A 16145-nucleotide genomic window follows, 5' to 3' on the forward strand; every position below is an offset into this window, starting at 1 on the left:
AAAATGATTATTAAATCAAGAGTTGGTCGTAGAAACGGGTGGAAAGTTGAATCGATAATATTTTATTTATTTATAAGACACGTTTGGTCTAAAAAAGTTTTACATCTATAAAGACTATATTGAAATTTTCTAAAAATAAATGTTTACACATTAAATAAATACTAAGCCATAGTAAAATATTTTAAAATAAAAAAGTATATGTACTTGCCGAAGTGGATCCATGATCCATCCATCACTATGATTAAAATAGTAAAAAAGGTAGAAGACAAAACGACACGGAAACAAGCGCGTGGAATTGTGCGTGGTCATCACTTTGATGCAAAATTACAAAGGATCCAACCGACATCCTCAACCTTACATCCTCTTTTCCTACATTTCTTCTCTGTCTTCCTTTCTCTTCCACTCTTCCATTTTCATTTTCCTTCACGTTTTTCTTCTTCTTCTTTCTTCTCTCAACCCTTTTCCTTTTTTTTTTTTTTACTTTTTTTTTTTGCAAAAAATTCTTTTTCTTTCTTCAGAGAAAACAAACAGTAACGATTAACCAATCTATTCCGTTCTGTTTCAGCTCTTTTCAGCTAATCCCAAATTCAATTCTATTGCTACATTCATTCTTTTTCTTCTAATTCAATAATGGATGAGTTCGGTGTTTTGACCGAAAGGTTCGGTCTCAAACCACAAGGAAAATCCGCTCCAATGGCGAGGGCTTCGACAAAGCGACCTCCAACTGTCTCGGATTCCCAAACACGCTCCAATCCCAAATCCACCCTAAGCGGACCCCCATCTCCCCAAAGTTCCTCTTTTGATTTCAATTTCAATTACGGGGTTTTCAGCAACAGCAGCAGCGATAGCAAAACGCAGCATTTCGATGATGTCTTCGGCGGTAACGCCAAATCCAATGGCGCTTCGTTCGATTACGATTCCATATTCGCCGGATCTAATAAACCGGTTTCCATGTCGTCTCATGTGGATGACGTATTCGGTGGGACGCATGCGAAGAGTGTCGGCGTTGATGATCTGCTAGATAAGATTGGTGGATTAAATACAAACACCAACAGTCGAAACTACAAAACACCTGATTCTGATGATTTGATCTCTGGCTTTGGTGTTTTCAATAATGGGTAGTGAAACTTTGTCTTCAATTCCTTCTAGATTTATAGCATTAATATAGTTTAAACATTTTGCTAATCAATCTCTTATTTGAGAAATTAAAAGGACTGCTTTTTTTTAGAAATTAGAAATCACATAAACATCTTATAAAATTACAATGGAGTGTACTTTTATTGATCCTAATAAATATACTTTTACTTTTATTCCTTAACTGGTGGTGCTTTGCTTCTGTCATGATGTTATATATATGAAGTCGACTTTGCCAATGGCTGAAATCTGTAGGAGAATCTTATTGATCGACCACCTTTAGTGTAGTCTTCCTTCTAACCGTTTTTTTTATCCTTAATACTTGAATTTCAGAGCTCTATTTTTTTTTTAGACATGCAATCCTTTTATGTTGTATTGCACTTTTAATGTGTTTCAATTGTTATATTCTTTAGTGCTGGGATGAATAAGCCAAGTGTAACTCCGAACAAACCTGCTCCTGTGTCCCATGATGATCCCTTTTTGATATTTGAAACCGCTTCAAGCTCGGCGTCTTCAGAATCATTCCTGGACTCGCTGGGGCAGAAAACTAAGTTGAATAATTCTAAAGGGTCAAAAGGAAGCTCCCCAATATTGAAGTCCCCTCCCAAGCCAATGAGTAAAGGTGCTTTCTAAATGCATGAGCTTCACACTCGACTAGCAATATAGCATTCCTTTTATTATATACCACTAGCTGAATTAGGTGATTTTTGATGCAGTTAATAAGTCAAATGTATCACCAATAGATGAGTTTGAGAGTTTTGCCATGGGTGGGGCACGGACTAATGCTAGTAGTAGAAAGGCCAATGTTAACGCTGCAGAGACTAAACCAAACTCGTCAGTTAAGATAAACAATGGTAAAAGAGTTCCAGATGTGAAAAATCAGTCAAATGCCGTGGATGATCTTGAATCCATCTTCAGCATGAGCTCTCGATCAAGCAGTGTGCCAAAGTCAAGGACTCCAACTATGGTAAAAGATATGAATATGATGAGCTTGAATGATTTTCAATACCCTCATACCATATTCAGTTTAATTTGTATGTCTGATGTGTTGCTAAGGATCACGTGTACAATAACCAGTCGAACAGCAAAGGGAAACCTGAGGTGTCACCAAGAGTTCCATCAGGATCCCCAGCCAGTGCGATGAAACCTCCCACAATGACCTCTTTTGATGACCTGACACTGATTTTTGGTGGTACAGTTTTTTTAAATGTAGTGATTTCTACTATAGCGAAGTGATTTTGTGGTCAACATATCATTTGTTTTTTTTGTTTCTGTAGGCTCCCCATCATCTGAATTCCAGGAGGTTGAAGGTGAAACTGAGGAAAGACGAAAAGCAAGATTAGGACGTCATCAGAGGACACAAGAACGAGCGGTGTGTGTTATTATTCTTCTACCTCTATTTCCATCAAGGGAAGCTCATCAATGCAAATTATACATCATCTTCTTATAGTTTTTTTCTTAATATTTTGTGATACTGTATTTTCTGAAATGGGTTGATAGTCAAATCTTTAGCCTAATGATGTCTACAGTGACCAGTTATGATATTTTTTTCATACGCTTCTTTAAAAGAACATATGGGGTCTTCCTTGTTCATTCTTGACATTAACACTATAGGTTTTATTGAAATAATTTCTCATTGGATTTTTTTTGTTACTGTCATATTTTCAGTTAAAAGCAGTGGCAGATATGAACCAGCGTGATATTCAAACTAAGATGGAACAAGAAGAGAGGCGGGTAAGCAAGTTGTTTTTGGTTTAGATTGTTATTTATTTCCAAGGATAATCATTGTATAATACCATAGTTCTTTTGATTTTATTTTGTATATATTTGTCAAATTTTCTATGCATGACTTTTTATTTTAATTCGTCAGAGAATTGCTGATAGTGCGGATGTTCAGATAAAGCGCTGGTCTGCAGGGAAAGAAGGCAATATGCGGGCATTGCTGTCAACATTACAATATGTAAAACTCTTTCACAATATTACTATCAATTGATAATAATAGTGCTTTTCAGTATAACTCTTTTGCACTGCAATTTGATTAGCATTATGAAATCTTGAGCAGAGTGATTAAATACTGCCAGTACACAGTCTTAAAAGTTGGAAGAACCATAGTAGTCAATCACAGATAGTGGCGAGGAGTAGCCAGCTCCAAAAATGCTATAGAAAGATAGGGGGTTGACTATTATTTTGAAACCCTAAATCCTAAACATAAATTTATACACTTATATGCTGAAAAAAAAAAAACCTCATTTATAGAAGTATTCATAGTTAATGATCAAAAGTTCACAAATAAACATAAATAACAACAAATGAAGGAAACCTCTAAGTCATAGAACAACTAAATATTCAAATTCATTTACAAGCATTTTATAGGCATCATCATCCATAAGGTTGCCCATTAATAAGCATACTCAACCAATCAAGCGCTTGGTGAACTCTTCCTTAAAGGTTAGTTGTTAAAGGGAGAAAGACCTCGCGACAACCAAATATCCCATAATATCTCATCCTACTCGATATGAGACTGAACTCTAAATATCAAGTGTCTGATAGTATTGAGAGTTGATGTCCTGACAGCTGCACTATATGACACATCAATGATCAATTGGTTTTTCTACTCAACCCTCAGCAGGTGGCTCTTTTTGAGACACTGTTAATAAACTCTAACCATTTGATAAGTACCCAAGCAATTGGGGAACCCTAAAAGATTAGTTGCTGAGCAGGGAGAATCAAGCCTCTTGCAATCCATTTGATGCCTTATCTGCATCCTCTTTGCATTCAGCCGTCCAATGCATTTATGCAAACCCTTAGTTTTTGGATCATTTTTATTATTGGATTGGTGTTCAAGTATTGGTAATTAAGATAATAGCTTGTTGCATGAAATGAATGATGAAGTAATAGTGAAAACCTCTTATACTTGTCTTCCTTTCCTTTGAATGTATTTTGAATAGCTTCTTTTGCTCAATCTATCGCTTGATATATAATCTGTTACTGCCTTTTCTCATTATCAAACCTAAAAACTTGCACAAGGAAAGGAGCCTCTTAGCCTTAGGACATTCTTCTTTTCTAACTTCATCTCCAATTCTTTTGTATCATTAAAATGGACAACATAAAGCAGAACTTGTGTCCTGTGTTGTTCCGACCTGTTTATCAAGGCTAGAAACTTACGCTATTTGAAATATTTAAATACATATTTCAAAATTCAACTTCACGTGATATATAAATAACTATTTGACCTTTGGTTAAATGAAGGCTCTACTAATAAATTAATGTATTACTTCCCCCTCTCTTCAAACTTACAACATTTATTTTATTGCATGACTCCATCTTACCTTTGAGTTTATATGCAGGTTCTTTGGCCAGAATGTGGTTGGCAGCCAGTGTCTCTGACAGATATGATAACTTCCGCTGCTGTTAAAAAAGTGTATAGAAAAGCAACTTTATGTATTCACCCAGATAAAGTCCAACAGAAAGGTGCTACCCTGGAACAAAAATATATAGCAGAGAAGGTTTTTGACATTCTTAAGGTACGCTGTTGAATAGTTATGAAGAAATCATATTCTTTATGTTGACGGTTATATGAAAAATTAAACTTATGTTTTTTTTTTTTTTCTGAAAATCAATAGCAGCGATACTTTTTCTTACATTTATTCTTCTGGACTTGAAAACAGGAATCTTGGACCAAGTTCAACGCGGAAGAGCTTTCTTAGATCCCATCTGCAAATGTTTTTGCAAAAATCAATAGATCTGTTAGCACCTGCACTGTTCCGGTATCGGTCTGATATATTTGTTTTTATGCCGTTGAAGATAACTGCATGAATAGTGTGGCATCATTTGGCAGCAGATTCATTTTCTCTCATGACGTTGAACGCTCTACTGTGAGTTATGACATCTTTGTTGTAAGTAATAATAATGTTGATGGATTCAGATCAATGTACAAATTTTAAATGCTCTAGCTTCCCTAAAATTCAACCACCTTGCCCAGATTCTGATGAGAAGGATATATATCTTATATTTAGGTTACTAGATGCACAATTGCACGCGTAATATTCTGTGGGAATGAGTGATAATTCAATTATATATTTGTAACCCGTCTTTTGTACGAATAGAAAAGTTTCGATTCTATATTCTTTTTTCATCTGAATCAATGAGATTGCTTGTGATTTTTTGTTTCTCTTATTGAAATGTTTATAGTTGTATAAATCCGAAGCATTATCATTGGGGTTTGTCTATTTATGACCCAGTTGATACTCATTCATACCACGAGAAAATCGACTGATACCATTTAAGAATCATCAAGCCTGAAATATTGCAATTGAAAAATCTGAAATGATTAAAATATTGTGTTAGATATCCCACATCTCGGTGACTAACCATGATCGAGAACCACGAACAGAGATTGGAAGATGCAGTGTGTTCATTTAAGACAGAAAGTGATGCCATGTTAAGACAATGTGAAATAATGAGCAATATGCTCAACAAGTGAAAGAAAAAAAAAAAAAACTAAGTTGAAAATGAAGTTAATATTTTCATTAATAATAATACGTTGAAAGTAGTAAATATTAGTTGAGATCATTTTTACCCTACGATAGGATTTTTAAGTTAAATTTGTTGTCTTTCTTGGGATTATATAAAGTACTCTATTAAGTCATTAAACTTTTACAATATGTTGTTAATGTTTCGGGACTGTTACAATTATTTTTTACATATGTTGAGTTTTGCAAATTGTGTTTGAATTGACCAATTAAAAATGATAAAAATAATGTATATAAATGACTGAGAAATTCTTATTTCATGTCAATTATATGGGATTGAATTAAATGAAAGTTCATATTTTAATAGACATGTTATAAATCATTCTAACGGTACTATATGGTCTATCGTCATTTCTAACCAGACAGTCGGTCAGGCGGCCCAAGGACAAGCGATCCAATGTCGCTGCCGCTACAGACGGACGATTCTTTGGGTTGTTGATGTTACAATCTCTTTGAAGTGATTTAAGAGAACTCGCAACCGAACAGCCTGTTCATTCCAATTGAATTTTGTCTCTATAAAGTTATGGAGACCTCCAGGATGCACGACCCTCCGGTCGAGGGGCTGCACCAAAACTAAATTAGTAAGTTAAGTAAATTAAAGTAATACAAGTTAGTAATTAAGTTTAAAAACAATTGGACCATGATTAAGAAAACCCTAATCACAGGCCTATGTTAAAAACTATAAATAGGAGCACAAATTAAGTTGGTGGAAACTTTTACTTTGCATTTATTACAGCATTAAATGCACTTACCCGAACAGACTTGAACTGACTTAAGTATCAAAGTTATTCCGATCGTCTGGACAACCAAGGAGTGGAAGCTAAAAGAAATTGAACGGAAGAAAGAATGAGAGATCGAACACTGAAAAATTATAAGAAAAATACTTTAAAAACAAATTGAGTGTTAGAGATAGGTGCTTGTCCTATATATGAAACACTAACTATGCTTAATTGGAATATTGAAAATGTTTTATACATATGAGATTCGGCCTAATGTGAGATATAACTTTATGCACCGAAAACATGGACTTACGTTCATTTATCATTATTATTTAAATATTTATAAATTATTTAAATTTTAAAAATAATAATTAAAAAGATAAAATTGAAAAAAATAAAAAATATATATAATTATAGATATAACTGTAGATAAAATAAAATATATTATAAGTAATTTTGTATAAATAATATTATAAATAATTATTAAAATGATAATTAATAAACAATTCTTTTATAATGAATAATTATTTGTATTAAAAAAATAGATACTAAAATGATAAAATCGAAAGATAATTCTGTATCGTGAATAACTACTTAAATTTAAAGAGAATTAATTAAGAGGGTAAGAAGGATAACAAAGAAGTATTATCTCTTCATTATATATTTATTATATATAGTTATGTATTATTATGATTATAGGTTATCCAGAGCTTCGTAAAATTGTTTGTGTTTTCCTTTTGTATCTCGTTACATTCATAGGGTTTGTTCCTCACCTATTTTTTTAGCTTCCTCTTCGCGGGTTTAAAATTAAGGACTCTAAAGGCCTGCTCTTTATCTAGCATAAAGCTTTTCTAGTATTTCTTGCTCGGCATAGTTGCCCCATTTCCTTTCAAAAAAATTTTGCTGCTGTTCCCATCTTCTTACATTTCCTATTTTATTGTTTGTTTAACGAATTAGATAACATCTTCTTTTGGATACATCAGTTTAGTATTTATTTTTTTTAAAAATAAAAAAAATTAGGATGTAATTTACACATGTGTGGATAACATTCCACTGATTAAACCTTTATTTTTTTTCATTGATTTTGCTTCTTCTACCGCCACTTATAAATGTTTCTTTTGTTCACCGAAATCAGAATTTTGTATTAATTTGCTTTGCCTTTCTCATTCTGTGAAGAGAAAAAGATAGTGGGTGAACATAATACAGGCATGGGTTTGGAGTTTGGTGTTTGGGGTTTGAGAGAAAAGGAACTGGTAGAAATAAGTAGAAATTATAGAGAGAAAGAAGTTGCACATTTTCATGCTCTGAGAGGAAAACCAATCTTTTCAACTTTTTTATGTTATTTGCACCTCAACAGCATTGTCATTGAAACACTTTATGCGCCCATGTTGATAATTGATATGTTTATGCCTTGTGGAATATTGTTATAAATTGGGAATTGGCTTCAATCTTAAAGGAATCCAAAACAATGTTTGAATGAATAATTTGGTGTCAAACTGATTGTAGTGGGTATTGATTCATTGTTGTATTTGATTGTTTAATTTACTTGGACAAAGTATCACAACTTTTAAAAAATATTTTTTATATTTTCATGAACAAAGTATCAATTATCAGTGATGACACTAACATTTTTTTAGTCCATTATCAGCAGTAAAAGGAAATCAATGGTAGAATCAAAAAAGTGAAAGTAAGAAGCAGAGAAGCTGAATATGTGATTATAATTACTCTAGATTTATATGCTTTTACATCATTTCTTTCATTCTGAATCATGTTGCAGAAGAAGTTAGAGTAACAGAAACAGTAGAAAGAAGTGGAAGACAGAGATGTTAGGCCATGAACAAATCCTCGACTTCATATGAACATGTCCAAGACATGGAATTTTCTTTCTGAAATCTCTATGAATGGCAACCGTAGTTGAATCAATAGTTTGTCTTGAAAGGCTTGTAAGTCTTAAGATCAATGAGAATCCCAGCAACAGAACCAACTCCAGCTCCTACGGTCATCAAAAGGCAAGCAATGCTGAGTGTTTGGAGGCAGATCCATTTAGAGCTCCACTTTGGTATTCTCTTCTGAGTAATGTACATTTCCACTGGGAAATACACAGTAAGAGGCCAAAATCCAAATGCTCCAATAAGCCCTCCAATGTCATTGAAGAATGGGAGCAGCATTGCAATCAAAGTGCTTAGCACAACATATGTTGTTCTCCAAACCAATCGGAAGAGGTTGAGCTTGTAGGAATGGAAACCAGGGACTGAGATTTCAATTTCTTTGTTCACAAAATCACTATCTGGGAATCTGTGTGCTGCGTTTTTCTCAATGAAAGCAAAGAGGGGCTGGCTGTAAACTTGGTATGAACCAACAAGGTGGATCACAATGGCAACATTAGCAATGTCAAGGAGCCAGTATGGGTTGTAGAACCCAAAACCAGTGAGAAGGTTTCCAGGGCTTGAATCTCCAAAAGCAGCATACCCAAAGCAGCCACAAAGCATGTAGAAAAAGGTGGTCACTGCAACACCGATGAAAGAAGCTTTCTTCATTGTTTTTGATGCCGATGGAGGTGATTTCACTGTGTCCTGTTTCATCACAATTTACATAGTTGAATCTCATATAATTTCAGACCTTAGTTGAATCTCGTATAATTTAACTGAATGAACTCTACCTGAATTTCTATAAGGACGAAGGAGTATGAATAGGCAAATGCTATGTCACCAAGAGCTTGCATGGTTCTCCAAACTTTATTGGTTTGTGTCACATTACCAACGGTTATCCCGGTTAAGCTTCCCCTCACTTTTCTGTTCTCTGTTACAAGGTCAATTCAAGTCAGATTTCTGACAGTGGTTGAAAAAGAAGCAGAAGAAACCATCATGAAGAACACGGGAATAGAATCAATTCATACCAATGACTTTTCCAATACCAAGGCCTAGCCCAATGGTGGAGTATGTGAATGACATGGCAGCAGCTACAAAGGACAGCCACCATAGTTGGTCGAAGCCTGGAATTTGAGAGAAAATAATCTCCACTATACCAAACGAAATCATGTACATGTTGCTGTTCATATGACATGGATTCTTCCCTCCGCTCTTGTGGAAACAATTAGATCTTTCGATTGCCCTGTTTGATAGGTAGGACACAAACCAAAAACAGCCAAATCATACTACATAACTTTCCTTGGATATAAGGTAGTCAATTAGACATTTCACTATCACTAAAACCTCAAACTTACATCATGCTAATGGAAGACGCTATAGCGTAACCGATGGAGATTCCAAAAAGGTTGACATACTGAACCAGTCCACACATCTTGACCTTGAAGCAGTTGCCACCTGAACAAACACAGACAGAAAACAAAGGTTGTGTAAGGTAAAACTGTGAAAAGGAAAGAGAAATTATGAACGAAGTTAGGTTGGTGAGTTATACCAAAGTTAGAACGAATAGCATCCATGTAAGTGTAGTTTCTCTTGCCAGTGAGAGGATCACCGGTACGATAACAATCAGTGAGAAGAAGGGAAGTGAAGTAAGTGATGGCAGAGAAGAGAAGCATGACGGCAGGACCAGCAATCCATCCAAGCTGAGCTATAGCCCAAGCCAGAGAGAGAACTCCAGACCCTATCACTGCGGTTATTATGTGTGCACTCGCAGTCCACACTGTTCCTGTGTTTCTCATACAATATATGAATTAGAGGAAGAAACACTTGAGAATACTCAAAGCTATGAATAATGATGATGGTTTTACTACGTACCGGTTCGTTTGGGGCGACCATCGTCGTCGAAACACTTAGAGTCTCCTTGTTGATGCATGTTGTCAAGGGAAACGTTAAATGCTTGCTCATCATGCTTGCTGCCATGGCCATCCATTCCAACCATCTTTGTTATCACACAATGAACAACAACGTTAAGATTCTTAATAATGATGAGCAAAAATATCAAAGTTGGTGGACATGTCAGAGTGTAATCAAGACTAAAACGGTGTGTGGAGTAAATGTTAAGAGTTCAAAGTGCGTTGAAAGTTTCACTTCGTATAAAATTGAGAATGAAGAAGATGATTAGTATATAAGTAGAAACATCTATAATCATTTTTTAAGATTTTTGTGTTGAAAATGGTGTTCTAATCTCTTGTATGAAAACTCCACAAGGAAGTTGTGTGAAAGAGAAGATGGATAGTTGGTATTAGAATTGGAGTTAGTGAGAAGTATGTGAGAAAGGTTAAGTGAACTGGAATGGCCCACAATGTGAGTGAGTTTGACGGAGCTTTCAAGAGTCAAAAAGGAGAAACTAGAGTTAGGAGGTTCAGGCATAAACGATGAAATTGGGAGTCAAAGAAAGAGAAACATGATGTGTGGTTATGAGTTGGAATGGAAGGAATTCAGAATATTTGAATTGGAAAGTTTATGATTATGCAAAAGATGGTGTGGGAATAGAACTTATGGAAGATTCATGATAGTATAAGAATTCATATTTCCTTTGGCTTTTGGGTAATGGGATATGAGAAATACACGTGATGCAATAAGCTATATTGATATGCTTCCAAGTTCATCACACTACCACAATATAATAGTTTAGGCATGATGGTTTAGTGTAACAATAACTAATATAATAGAAAAAATAAATACATAAAATGTTATATTGAATAATGCATAAATTGATGTATTCATAACATAATTGTCACGTTGAAAGGGTGAAAAACAGATAGCAGAGCAGGTACTAGTTTTGGTCTAGGGTGAAACCCACCACTTTACCCTCTCTTTCCATGTATGAACCATCCAACAACGTAGGTAAATTTTTTGTCACTTTGACTTATTTTTCCACTCAAAGTATTCACGTGCCCTTCACTTCCTTTTTGGTGCTACCTCATGTTCGCAGAATCAGGAAAAAACAAAAAAAAAAGTTAATATGTTTTTTTCCCTCTAATTTTAGTAAAAATTAAAATTAGTCTATTTTCAAAATTTTCGATCAATTTAATCCTCATCTTTAAAGTATGATAAATTTAGTTATTTTAATCTAATTTTGTTAAATTTATTTGATGTTTTAGATGTATTTCTCAACTAATTTTAAAGTGAGAATAAGTTAAATTATGTAAATAACTTAAATACTATCATGATTTAAAACATCAAATAAACTTAAAAAATGTGGTTTAAAGGACTAAATATACATATTTATAATGTTGGGAGACTAAATTAGTTTAAAATTTGAAAAAAAAAATATTTTCAATTTTCACTAAGTTAAGAGATAAAAATATATTTAATTCTGACGAAAATATGAAACAACTTTTTTAAAATAAGATCACATTCCTTATTTGATAAAGAGAAAAATCCATGTCCAGAAGAAAATAACTTTTCATCACTTAATTATAAATCACCGAGCATGCAAGTATACTTTAAAATATGAAAGTATATGAAAGTGTGAGTAATTTAGAAAAGATTCATTTTTGTCCTTATATTCTAAAGCATTTATGCGAGTGAAATGTTCAGAATATTTTAAAAGAAAAATGTTATTTAATGATATGAATATAAGATTAGAAATAAATTGTATATGAAATTTAGATTGAAACAAAAATAACTGAGTTCACATTTTACCTATGGTCGTTGCAGCACCTCTGGAACAAAGAACACAAAAAGAGGAAGAAAGTGAAACAAAGTGAGATAGAAAATTTAATGAGTAGGTATTTGGTCTCTACTAATGTGTTGAGATTATGTATCTATATATATAGAGGAACACATAGTAAGAGTTTCATTCCCTGTAATATCATAATCTATCTCTTTAAAAGACCACCGTACAACAAAAATTTATATTATTCATTGTCTCTCACATCCACTCGTCTCGAAACAGAATTAGGTTCCCTCAATTATTAATTAATAATAACTGAACACCCAACATGCCATACCCAAAAGCACTTTTGCTCCAATAACCCAATTCCAGAACATGGCACAAATAATTCTCCTACATTACAAATGGATTAATATTCAGATACTTCGATTTTAGGGTAGACAAGTTGCATCTCAATCATTTTTAGATTTTGGTGTCCCTCGTAATATTAAAATAAATAAACACATTCTCTTCATCACTCTTTATCGGAATTTATATGATAAAATTAATATTAAAATTGCATAAAAGTAAAAGTAGGCTTGATCAGGAGTTGGATCGAATTCGTATTCATCAATGCAGTATAATTTAATATTTTTAGATCTGTATTCGACGAATCAGTTAAATATGAATCGTTTGAGTTAAATTTAATTTATCTAACATTTTTGCTTTACCAAACCTACCATGGTGTCTTAAAATTTAGGTTAATTATTTTTTTGTCTCTATTTATTATAAAATTTTAGTTTGGTCCTCACATTTTTTGTTATCTCAATTTGATCCTCATTTTTCTTAAAATGATTCAATTTGATCCTCACCGTTAACTTTGACCAGATGGTGACATGTCAATTTCTGGTTTTTTTGAATTTTTTTAATATTTTTTAATATTTTTAATATTTTTTATTTTTTACACATCTCACTTCACAATTGTGCCACGTGTAAAAAAATTGACACGTGACACAACTATGAAGTGACACATGTAAAAAATAAAAAAAAATAAAAAAAATATTAAAAAAATAAAATAAAAAATATAAATTGACACTTGATGTTGACTTTAACATTGTCTTATCAAAGTTAATGGTGAGGATCAAACTGAAACAACGAACAATTTGAGGAACAAACTGAAATTTTATGATAAATAAAAGAACCAAAAAAGTAATTTAACCTAAAATTTAGTTTAGATTTGTTTCTACTTAGTTGGATTTTTTATTTTTTTTGTCGTGCTTAAGGAAAAAAATAGAAAGAACGAAGAAAAAGAAATTGGAAGAAGGGTTCGTGAGCACACTATTACTGAGGGAGAAATAACTAAAATAAAGTAATTAAGCTTTGGCCTTGTTTTCATGATGTAGAATCATTCTTAAGATGTTATGCGCCTAGAATCTAGCAATGGTGGCCAAAGTCAATTCTCATTGATTATTGCAATTAATGAATCTAAGAGACTTTTCACCGCATTTAAAATTAGTGCCCTAATCTCATTGTTCAAAGTATAATTAGTTATTTTTAATTTTATTATTTATGTTGAAATTTAGATAATTAACTTTACTAATTAAAATAAGATATTGTTTAAAATATAATAAATGATCATTGATTTTATTATATTTATGTTAAAATTTTACATTTTTTTGAACATAAAACACACACTTTAAAATTTTTCAATGAAATCTTGAGATGTGAAAATTTGAAAGGTGCAGGGTCGAAAGGTATGTCTTTATGTCTTTAATTTTTGTAAAAAAAAATTTCTTTGAAATTTTTAGTCTTTTCTAAATTATTTTGTGACGGAAAGATTGTACTATTTCATAGCAATCTTTTTCCTTCATATTGTTTTCTATCATTCTTTCAAATTGTTTTTTCTTATTTGTTTTGAATATGTGTGAATGATAGATTATATGATAAAGTTTGGCGTACATCAAATAAATTATTAATTATATATATATATATATATATATATATATATATATATATATATATATATAACACTTATAATATCTTTATCCTCTAAACAAAGTAAAACTGCATTAATAATTATTGAGGTAAGAATTATCACACTTAATTGAATTTGTAAAAGTAAAACTACAACATTAATTATTTTTAATTAGAGTCTATTTATAATTCGAACAGTTTGAAGTTAAGACGAGATTTTAAAATTTGTGATATATCAAATAATATTCCAGAATGACATTTGAGCTAAAACATGTCAAACAATATAAATAGTTCAAACATCAATGCTTGCTTGACACGTACAAATTATTGGGTTAAAATGATCATTTCATCCATTTTTTAAGTTTGAGATCAAAATATACATCAAAATTTTGAACATTGACAAATTACAATTTCATGTCAAAATGTAGGGACAAAGTATAATTTCTTAAAACTAAAAACTTATACATTCTTGTTTTTTATATTAACAGCATTAAATTTATGTTTTATCTTTGTTTCTGATATATTTAAGAATGTATTCATATCTATTTAAATAACTTTATAAAAAATAAAAAAATAAAACATGATATTCTACATATGTTTGAAGTGTTCGGAGTACATTAGAAAATCATAAATTTATATAAATCTGAATCGATTTTAAATGCTTTTCTATAAAAAAATACAATATAATTTTTTATGGATATTTTTCAAAATGAAAAATAAATAAAATAAAACTTTATTTGGAAACAACTTTACTTAATTTGGGTGGGGGAAAAGTAAAATGAATGGTATGAAAAGAATTTAATTGAATAGAAAAATGTTACAAAACCTTTGGAAACTCGGAAGGACATATAGGTATGAGACAAAACGCATCTCTCTTCCTTTAAAACAACACCGTCTAAGATGTTCTTTTCTAAGATAACATACTATTATATATAATTGCGTAGTTGGGATGATTTATACATATGAAAAACTCAGTACCAACCTAGTTTTTAGTAAGTATGTGATATTTTTGTGATGGATAATTTATTAAGAATTTAAAGTTGAAAGTTTTACATTAAATAAAGATAAAAAAATAGATAAGAAATAAAAAAAACTCATAAATAATATATCTTAGAATTTTATGTTAGAGATGATATTAAGTTTTTTATATTGATAATACATATTTCATTGATAATTATTTTTTTAATATATTTTTTAAAGGTTTTCAAATACCTTGATGATTGATGATTGAATATTTTAGGGCAGAAGTGAGAGTATAGTAAAATGCATAAGTTACTTTTTTTTTTTTATTTGATAGTGTTACACTAACATTATTGATATTGTGCAGGGCTGAATTGGGTGGAGTATCCAACCATATTCCATGGTTCAAATAAAAGTGTGGATGGCACTGAAATGTGGGGATAGAAAAAACAAAGAGAATAATAACATTGTTATAACATGAATAATTGATGTTTTAAAGTCAAAATGGGTTAATCCATGATTAGAAGAGATGAGTAATTAATAATTAGCTTACTTTTAGAAATAACATTCGACAATTGAAGATATTTGATGGTTCCTAAGATGAACAATGAAGGAAGTGATAAAAAATTGATGATATGATTGATTTAACTCAATGCGGAAATAATAAAGAATTGGTTTCACTCGGTGTGATTGGATTGGTTCATTTCTTCAAGTCAATCCATCATTTTAAACAATATGGTTTAGTAAATTTTCAAAGTGTTCTTAGGGTGGTAAAACATGTTAATTCGATCCATTTTATCTTAGTTCATCATTAACCTGTCAAAAACAAGTCGGGCAGGACTGACTTGTCTCTTGAAAACAGATTGAAGAATGGAATCTGTATCGTAATAGGACAAGTTAGCGGGCTGGCAGACTGGCTCGTCATTTTTTTTATATACAAATCCATTTTGATTTTTCTTTATATATATATATATATATATATATATATATATATATATATATATATATATATATATATATACTTCTATTTCATTTTATTGAGTTAAAATTTTAGTTTTTTAATAATTTTTATTATTTTACATGTTAATATGTATATTACCTATTAATTTATTTAAATTAAACTATTATTTAATATATTTATGTGAATCCTCTTTCTCTTCTATTTCATAAGATGGACCAGACCAAGTGTTTAGGGTTCAAGTCAGTCCACTAGCTGCCCCCAGAATCCCCCTCCCTGCCACTCATTTTCATTTTGTCTCCTCATTTAGCAACAACTCATTGTCTTTCTTCCTTTTTTGAAACA

The 16145-nt window shown here is 31.6% G+C and overlaps 2 protein-coding genes across 5 annotated transcripts; one reads left to right on the forward strand and one right to left on the reverse strand.

The window, feature by feature from the left end:
• Positions 1-453: 453 nt before the first annotated feature.
• On the forward strand, positions 454-5308 carry LOC114163391 (auxilin-related protein 1). Of its 2 annotated transcripts, none has more exons than XM_028047701.1 (9): positions 454-1118; positions 1548-1756; positions 1851-2101; positions 2212-2326; positions 2412-2506; positions 2803-2868; positions 3005-3094; positions 4482-4658; positions 4803-5308. In XM_028047701.1, exons 1-9 carry the CDS (start codon positions 631-633, stop codon positions 4839-4841), a joined length of 1530 nt encoding a protein of 509 aa, XP_027903502.1. In that variant the 5' UTR covers positions 454-630; the 3' UTR covers positions 4842-5308. The 2 variants fall into 2 exon arrangements, with proteins under 2 accessions (XP_027903502.1, XP_027903500.1); XM_028047699.1 differs by having other exon boundaries at positions 456-1118; positions 2191-2326.
• Positions 5309-8086: 2778 nt separating this feature from the next.
• On the reverse strand, positions 8087-12131 carry LOC114164603 (amino acid permease 3). 3 transcript variants are annotated; one of them, XM_028049329.1, is made up of 8 exons: positions 11959-12109; positions 11114-11228; positions 10126-10249; positions 9803-10036; positions 9609-9708; positions 9282-9496; positions 9045-9184; positions 8087-8958 (listed from the first exon to the last, which is right to left on the reverse strand). In XM_028049329.1, exons 2-8 carry the CDS (start codon positions 11132-11134, stop codon positions 8305-8307), a joined length of 1488 nt encoding a protein of 495 aa, XP_027905130.1. In that variant the 5' UTR covers positions 11135-11228; positions 11959-12109; the 3' UTR covers positions 8087-8304. The 3 variants fall into 3 exon arrangements, with proteins under 3 accessions (XP_027905130.1, XP_027905131.1, XP_027905132.1); XM_028049330.1 differs by having other exon boundaries at positions 11114-11232; positions 11959-12050; XM_028049331.1 differs by lacking the exon at positions 11114-11228 and having other exon boundaries at positions 11959-12131.
• Positions 12132-16145: the final 4014 nt, after the last annotated feature.

The sequence above is a fragment of the Vigna unguiculata genome, chromosome 9 (assembly GCF_004118075.2).
Source record: "Vigna unguiculata cultivar IT97K-499-35 chromosome 9, ASM411807v1, whole genome shotgun sequence".
Lineage (NCBI taxonomy): Eukaryota > Viridiplantae > Streptophyta > Magnoliopsida > Fabales > Fabaceae > Vigna > Vigna unguiculata.

What these genes read in the sequence shown, in the direction of transcription:
- LOC114163391 (XM_028047699.1), top strand. Translation starts at nt 631, where the DNA reads ATGGATGAGTTCGGTGTTTTGACCGAAAGGTTCGGTCTCAAACCACAA. An exon ending in AGTCAAGGACTCCAACTATG is followed by an intron (nt 2,102 to 2,190) that starts GTAAAAGATATG and finishes TGTGTTGCTAAG; the next exon opens with GATCACGTGTACAATAACCA. An exon ending in TGGAACAAGAAGAGAGGCGG is followed by an intron (nt 2,869 to 3,004) that starts GTAAGCAAGTTG and finishes TTAATTCGTCAG; the next exon opens with AGAATTGCTGATAGTGCGGA.
- LOC114164603 (XM_028049329.1), bottom strand. Translation starts at nt 11,134, where the DNA reads ATGGAAAGAGAGGGTAAAGTG. An exon ending in TGGTCGCCCCAAACGAACCG is followed by an intron (nt 10,037 to 10,125) that starts GTACGTAGTAAA and finishes TGAGAAACACAG; the next exon opens with GAACAGTGTGGACTGCGAGT. An exon ending in TCGTCCTTATAGAAATTCAG is followed by an intron (nt 8,959 to 9,044) that starts GTAGAGTTCATT and finishes GTGATGAAACAG; the next exon opens with GACACAGTGAAATCACCTCC.